This window comes from Apaloderma vittatum, unplaced genomic scaffold (assembly GCF_000703405.1).
Source record: "Apaloderma vittatum isolate BGI_N311 unplaced genomic scaffold, ASM70340v1 scaffold35512, whole genome shotgun sequence".
NCBI lineage: Eukaryota > Metazoa > Chordata > Aves > Trogoniformes > Trogonidae > Apaloderma > Apaloderma vittatum.
This window is the reverse complement of record NW_009703678.1, coordinates 1-7,892: the sequence shown is the minus strand read 5'-3', so window position 1 is coordinate 7,892 and position 7,892 is coordinate 1. Positions and strand designations below refer to the sequence as shown.

The 7,892-nt window shown below is 38.5% G+C and overlaps 1 protein-coding gene across 1 annotated transcript; it reads right to left on the bottom strand.

Annotated features, from left to right (window-relative positions):
- Window positions 1–2,079: 2,079 nt before the first annotated feature.
- LOC104270374 (collagen alpha-1(XXVIII) chain-like) lies at window positions 2,080–5,713 on the bottom strand (the record flags this gene model as incomplete). Its single annotated transcript, XM_009864712.1, has 4 exons — window positions 5,296–5,713; window positions 4,520–4,626; window positions 3,731–3,821; window positions 2,080–2,268 (listed from the first exon to the last, which is right to left on the bottom strand). Coding segments are annotated over exons 1-4 (805 nt in total), but the record flags the coding sequence as incomplete, so codon positions are not given.
- Window positions 5,714–7,892: the final 2,179 nt, after the last annotated feature.

The window sequence follows — 7,892 nt, the reverse complement described above, 5'->3', positions numbered from 1 at the left end:
AGAGCAGAGCTTGCTCAGTCGTTGCCTCACGCGGTAGCTGGGCTTCTCCTGCCGTCGTGGTTTTGTGTGGCACAAGGTAACACCTGTGCTGGCTGGGCCAAACCCCTGCACAGCCGGTAAACCTCAAATCTGGGCCAAACCCCTGTACAGCCGGTAAACCTAAAACGCGTGAAACCCTTGCTTCATCGGTAAATTCCAACTTTAATTACTGTCGGGTTTAGAGTTGGTTTTGGTTTTTTTGAATTTTTTTTTTGTTTGGCATGTTTTTAAAACTAGATAGGATGTATCATCATATTTTTATTTTGAAGTAACTTGAGGATTGTATCTAGCCAGATTTTGCCCTGGTTCGATATTAGGAAGAACTTTGCGGTGAGGGCGGGGAGGCGCTGGAGCAGTTGCCCGGAGCAGCTGTGGGTGCCCCAGAGGGGCCCTGAGCAACCTGCGCTGGTGGGAGCTGCCCCGGCCCGTGGCAGGGGGTTGGACTGGGTGATCTTTAAGGTCCCTTCCAGTCAAAACTGTTCTATAAATTGTGGTACTCTACCACTTTCAGATGAGGAACCAAGCACGAATCATAGGAAGAAGCATGTCCTTTGACAGTTCCTGCCCTGGAGCTGGTCCCACCAGTACTGGTACAAACTCCCATCACGTAAAAAAGCCGTTGTCATCGCTGCCTGTCCCTCCCTCCCCTCCTCGCTTCCTGGCACTGGTGGGAAGCGTGGCCTCCCAACTCAGCTGGAGTGCTGACCGGGATCTTCAGGTAGGCAGGGTAACGAGTGTCTGGCTTGAGGACAAATTCCATTTTTTAATGATATGCTGAACTTAGCATTTGTTCAGGAATAAAACCCACAAACCCAACCAAAAAACCAATCATTTGATTTCATATGTAGGAGTGCCTCATCTGAGATACTCAGTCTTGTTAAGTGCCATGGCAGAAACCCTGTTACACCATTAGGAGCACATTACACAGTAAGTGTAATTTAGCTGTAAGGTAAGATTTTAGTCCTGTAAAGGTACCGTTATTCATTCTGTGTCCTGGCAGTAAAACCAGTAATGTTTTATTAGAAACAAGCTTCTAAGTATGCAAGTCAAGTAATAGGAAATACATCATATACAGGCAGACATAAACGTAAAAAGCAATATGGCAGCGATGGGCAAGAAAGAAAAATCTTTATACTGCATTTGACATTTTGAACATAAGCTGTAACAGTTTTTAACAAAGAGATGAAAATACTAAGATGCATTTGAAAATTAGACTTGGCTTTCAGAAGACAAGAAACACTTTAGACATGAACTAACCTGATTTAGTGATGCCATCTGTTGGTATAGTCATTCATATAAATCTGTGGTTGTGTTTTAATTGCGTTTGTGTTGTATCTTGCTAACTAATGGAAACTGAGGACAGTTTACAGAAAAAAAGGACTAAATGAGACTGTGATGTGGTTGGGAAAGGTGCATAACTCCCTGTCTTGTGACCTGGACAGCATGTCAGCAACAAATTGTTGCATTTGCTGTATTTATCTGTACTGAGTAGTACTCTGCATGTAAATTGATATTTTTATGCGCAAGATGTTAAAATAGGATTTGTGTGAACATTTTTTCTTAAAAAAGTGAAGTCTTCTTTGCAAAATCCATGCCAAGTATCAGATTTCTGTAACAAATAGAAAATAAATTACATCATGTTAGTGACCAAAGATTGCTTTCCAAAGCCACATATATAATTTTAAATGAAGTGTAGTTAGTTATTGTACAGTGGTAGTATTTAATGATCTAGGTGAAGGAAGGGCAAATGCCATACTAGTTTTACTGTACCTTAGTAAAAAGGAAATTTTGTACTCAGTGCTACAGAAAAACAATGCTATTTTGCTGCATAAGGACTACATCGTAAAATATATGTGAAAGGAATTAAAATGAGCTTGCGTAGGTAGACATTTTTTTAATTAGTGAGCACGTGACTTCATAATGTTAATATTCTTTAAATTAGTGGGTTTGGTTTTACCTTGCATGCCAGGTACTTGATAACAAGCCCAAACAATCACTAGCTTCATCTTGCTTGTTATTAATGCAAAGATAAATTCCTACCTCCAGAAAAAAATACATAAGCCTCTCTGCATTCCTCTTCGCTCTCAAAGCGGTTTGCATTTCCATCGCAGCCACCACACCAAAACTGAGCACAAGCATTGCCTTGTTTATCATAATACCATCTTATGTTATAAACACGGCATGGCCCTTGATTCAGCCTTAACTTGCACTGGGGGTCCAGCAGACTTTCTAAAATAAAGAAAGAAAAAAAAAAAGAAAACACAGGTTTTAGAAGTCAATTGTATTGCACAGATTTTAACTTTTTAAAGTCTATTTTTTTTTATTTTCTCTGCTAATGTTATATAGCAGTTTAAGATTCACTTTTAATTCTGAAGGCAGGTTAAACGTGTATTTTAGTAGGCCAAATAAACTGTTCCTTTACTGGCATGGTTCTAGTAACTGCAGAAAGTAGAGTATATACAAGAAGAGCTAACAATATGAATCCGATAATTTTGAAATCTAATTTTTCAAATCCAGTTATCAGCAACCAGTCTTGTGAGCAACCAAGAATTGCAAGCCAAAGAGCTGTAAACTAGTTGTATCTGCTATTTTTGAACCGCAAGTCTAACCACCATCCTTCTGCAGTACATTGCTACCAAGGTACTCACTTGCCTTTGTGACATAGGGGAAGAGGCATTGGAGTAGCGAGAAGAATATAAAATTTAGTCTTTCTTTTGTAAGATGTTTGTGCTACTTACCTAATACGATGATAGTAAATACTAATCTGGTGTCACTCACTCTAATAATGCCATGAGAGAGAAAATACTTTGCCGTCAAGTTTAATGTTTTGACATCAATACTCTGTCTTTGGCAATTGGTATCTTGACACTTTACAAAAAAAGAAGTTGTCCCCAGAGACAGAATAACAGTTGTGCCCATGTTCCCAGGAAGCATGGGAACATGTTTCTTTTGCTGTCTTCTATTACCAACTTAATATACTATTAGTGGAGCACAAAAGCGTGAATCCCCCAAATGCTGAACATAATACATTTCAATATTTCATATAAAAAAAATCAATCATCTGAACAGTCAGGTAATTACTACCCTTCAAGTGACTGAACACTGTTCTTTCCTGTTTTGCTGAAGGAGAAGTCTGTTTTTTCTGTTCAATTCTGAAATAATTCTTTTCTCTGTCTTTAGTGAAGCCTCCCATCTCCATAGACTGCCTCTTCTTGGTTGACAAATTACCTGCTCACTGGCCCACTTCAGCTAGCACTATGTTCTCTTTCTGATGCCATTTATGAGCTCTGTCTCAGGTTATAGCTGACCCTGCTTCTGCTCTACCTGAAGCAGTGGGACTTGGAATTTGGGAAGACAAGAACTGGTGAAAAAGCTGGACGAGAACTACAACTAGATCTGTTATAAAATCCTGAACTGAATTTTATTCCACAGCGCTGGCTTGTGAAATCTTCAGAGTGGAACAAAATTACTCTGATTATCAGGGTAAGAGGGAATAAAACGAAAAACTAGTTATGATCTGTAACCTGGTTTTGGTGTGAGCCCCGCAGCTGAAAGAGATGACATCATCGCTTTATCTGATGATCCTGGTTTAGATGGCAATACTGGTAGCACAGCTCCAGGTGAAAAGAGACAGAATGAGGCATTGATTTTTGGTCAACTAAAAATGAAGAAATGAATCATGATAAAATACCTTTGGTTTCCACTGTTAACAAGGATGTCTGTTCCTTTTCCTCTGGTTCCTCTTCATAGGCTTCATATATTACCACAGGAGGTGCTTTCGTCTGAAATAAGCATTTGATTTTCTTTGCTTTTCAGATATTGTGAAGTGTCTTAATATGAAGTCCTTCATTTACCTAGAGGTTTTCTATTTTTTTTCTTCCCATTTACCCTGACGTCAATGTAAAGAATTAGGATTTTAAACTCACGTGGTTGGTTTACCAGGAGGATTGTCAATTCTAATCCTCATCCTAATCCTGGGATATATATATTTTTTAGTTGGCCGTAACTTAAAAATTGAGTTTAATTACTATTCCTAGACTAAATTATTACACTGTAATTGTATTTTAATTATAATAATTTATGTTTCACACTGTGGCACAAATATTACTCTATTAAACACAGGAATAATAGTTCTCGTAATGGTATCAGGAATAAATATAGCCATTAGATAATTGCCTGCATGCAGCATCAGAACTCTTACTTGGAAGAACCAGCTCTGAGCATACCAAGCTAAAGGAGCTATTACAGTAGAATAGTAGGGGGAAAGTTATGTACTATACCAGGAAACAGAGAAGGAGATATAAATACACATATATAATTTTTGCTCATTAAAGCTTGCTGAATTTTCATACCGGAGCTAATGGTTGAGAAACGTCACCAAGACTCAGAGGGCTTTCTACTGTAGATGTTCCAGATGACTGCGTTGAAAGTGATTGTCAACATTGTTCTCAAGTACGTAGTGTAGAGAACTTGAAGATACTGAATGGAAAGATGGTCTGTTTATGCTTGCACTGTTTCCATTACGGTTATATATTAAGGTACCATGTTCATCTTCACAAAATTGGTTGACTAATTTGGACTCCAAAGCTGTTTAAAAAAAAAAGCAAAAAACTCATCATACTGAGAAATTCAATGTATTTGTTATTATCTATATACATATATAATACACATGTAATCCATTACTCCTCTAGATTTTGTATCTGGATCTGAGAAAGTTATCCCAGAGTCTATGGAGTATGAGTTTTGTTTGTCACAAATTTGCCAGCCTGTAAGTCCTCTGTGTGGTACAAAATACAATGAACTACCTAAAGGTGTTCGTCTGAGCTTAGTAACAACTACTAGTTGGTAGTGGGAGAAAAACTGCTTACGTTGCTCTTGTGAATAACCCGGTGAAAATGGGTTATTTCCTAATGGAAGTGAATAAGCAGAATTTACCCCAGTGGGTTTGATTCTGGTTTCCAGGGCAGCAGACTTACAGTGCATCAGCACTTACTCAGCTTAGAAAACTAGTTTAAGCAGCTGTTTTCCTGTGCTGTAGGTGACGCCCTCTGTTGGTGGATGAATCGTTGACCTATAACGTTACTCCTCAAAAGAAGGGAATCTGTATCTCTAGGTTCCTATTGCTTTGCACCTCCTAACTAATCCTGATCAGCACCAAAATGTAACACATCCACAAAGGCAGTGCTTCTCCACCCCCCTCTGCCCTGTTCAGAAGAGCATGTGATACACTGCGGGATAGAACTGCAGTGAACGCACCTGGAAGGGCATTAAATTCATCAACGAGATACATGTGTTCTCTGTCTGGATGTGAAGCAATCAGATTCAGTTCACGCACAAACTCAACCTGTGTTGGGTCTGAAGTGTTTACAATTCCTATTGCATACATCTCGGTGTTTGCTGCGTGAGCCTCTCGAACAGCAACATCTGGTTTTACAGCTTCTCTCTTGTCTGCTTGGCCATCTGTCAGCACAAGAGCTACTTTTCGCACTCCTGTTGGAGCGCCATAAAATCCTTCCTGGGTCGCTTTACGGATAGCGGTTCCTGTGTAAGCGCCTTCTCCCATGTACTGCATTTTCCTAATTGCTTGCTTAACATCCCGTTGAGCGGTGTACTTGTTGAGACCAAATTCTAGCTTAACTTCTAAACTGTATAACACAAGGCCAATCCTGGTCATCCCTGCCTATGGTTAGTCTGTCTACTAAAGCAGTTACAAAGTCTTTGATAATCTCAAAATTTTCTGGTCCCACACTCTCAGAACTGTCAATCACAATTACAAGCTCCATAGGAATTTCCTTACATTTAATACCACAACCTGCAAAGGAAAAAAAAAATAATGATGATTTGACTTGGTGTTCTTTCGGAAAGGAGAAGAATGTAAATGTAAGCAAGAAAAAATAGAATCTGAAATTAAAGATTTTGTAAGTACTTACCACATATCTCTTTAATTAATTTAATTATATCTTCTCTCTGGATGTGAAAAAATTAAATATAAAATATTTTAAAATTTGCCTCTTTCAAATGAGGTATAATATTGACACTATCAAAGATTTAGTTTATAATGAATATCTGTCTCCTACAGGGACTCACGAAAAATCTTACTGTTTAACTTTCAAACCTGAGCTTCCAAACTTGAAATGTGTCCCATATTTTACAGTGAACTATTTTATGTGTCAGTAAGGGCCATTAACTTGACAACACAGTAACACCTCTGCCTAAAACAATTAACTACTGTTATTGTAAGTAACGTTTTGTGATGACCTGGTTCTCATTAAAACTTAAAGCCAAACCCCTTTTGTTTTAGCATATGAATGTTGGGGATATCCCTTTGAAGTATATTGAGAATGGAGAAATAGACCCAATTCAGGAAGCGTGTTGCTTGTAGGGAGCTGGCGTATGACAGAGATGTGGGATTTGTGAACTCTAGCATGCCTGGCCTCCTGTGTTACCCAGCTTTGAGCACCACCAAAAAAAAAGTTGCTGCCTTCAGAGCTGTCTGTTCAAAGAAGCAATAGCTTCCATGACATGCAAAGTGTTTTGCATTTTTAGAGCAATCATTTGTTATATTTTTTTGAAGTGCATGAAAGCACTCATTTGGCCTTGAGTCAGTCTTTCAAATATAGCCTTTTACTACTGCTGCTCAGCTTCCATCATAAACCTCAGTAGTATTTATGTACTTGCTGACATGCTTTGCTCAATTTGGGTCTAGTGCAGTTCAGGCTTAGCAGAAATATCGTTAAGTTTACAGCATGATAAACAATGATGGATTTGAACATGTTTGCTCTTTAGACTCTTAAATACTTTTTTTTAAAAAAACCCTGTCCTGCAGCAGGTACACACCTAGGTCAGCTAACACCAACTGCAGCAGAACATGTAGCAGAAAAAATACCTAAAATCATGATTTAAATTCCATTTCAGCCTAAAGTAGATGAGAAAAAGTCAGAAACATGATTTCTTTCTATGTTATTACTGAGATCACTTCTAGCCAGAAAGCTCTTTCTAAAATAACTAATATAGGAAATATTTTATTGGATACTACCTTGTGTTGTTTATATCTTGCTGTAATGGGATTTAAATAATAGAATTTTCTTTCTGTTAGGCCTTGCTCTCCCTTTGGTCCAGTTTTGCCCTGTAACAGTAATTAAGCTATTGCAGTTAGTTAGTAACATTGTAACTCAGAATACAACTTCTTCATCAATACCTTTATCAGAATAGTATTTGGCCAGTAAGAACTTTTCTTGTGATATTACCTTGTGCATGCAGTATTGACAACCTCCTAGGGTGGTGAGGTTTTTATGGGAGCTGGAGGACCTCGAGTCTCCCACTGGCTTACTGATTGTCAGTTTACATTAGAAAGGGAGAATCTGTGCAAAGCTTTCCACTCTACCATGTTGTGTTTGTCTCCTTTCTCCAGAGACTGTATACCTGACCCCCTGGAATGATCAGAATTCTGCTTCTTTGTGTGTGAGTCTAATCGGGCCAGTGTCAGGGCGAGAATGGCAATGGGGTTTCTATATCGCTACTTAATAGTAGGCACATGTCAAAATAGAGAGGACTACATTTCATTAATAATTAATAACTTGCAGTATTGGCTAAGCATTTTTATGGGAGAAAATAGCTAAAGCAGTTTGAACAATGAATCATCTAAATTACATGCAGACAGAGGGAAAAACGGTGGATTTCAGTGGAAAACAGCAAATTTGAGAAGCAAATCAGCGGACTTCAGTGGAAAACTGGGAATTTCACGGGAAAACCCGCAAATTTGTCGGGAAAACCAAATTAAATTAAAACCAAAATTAAAACCCAAAATTTTGGTTAATTTGGTTAGCCGGCTGAACATGAGCCAGCAGTGTGCC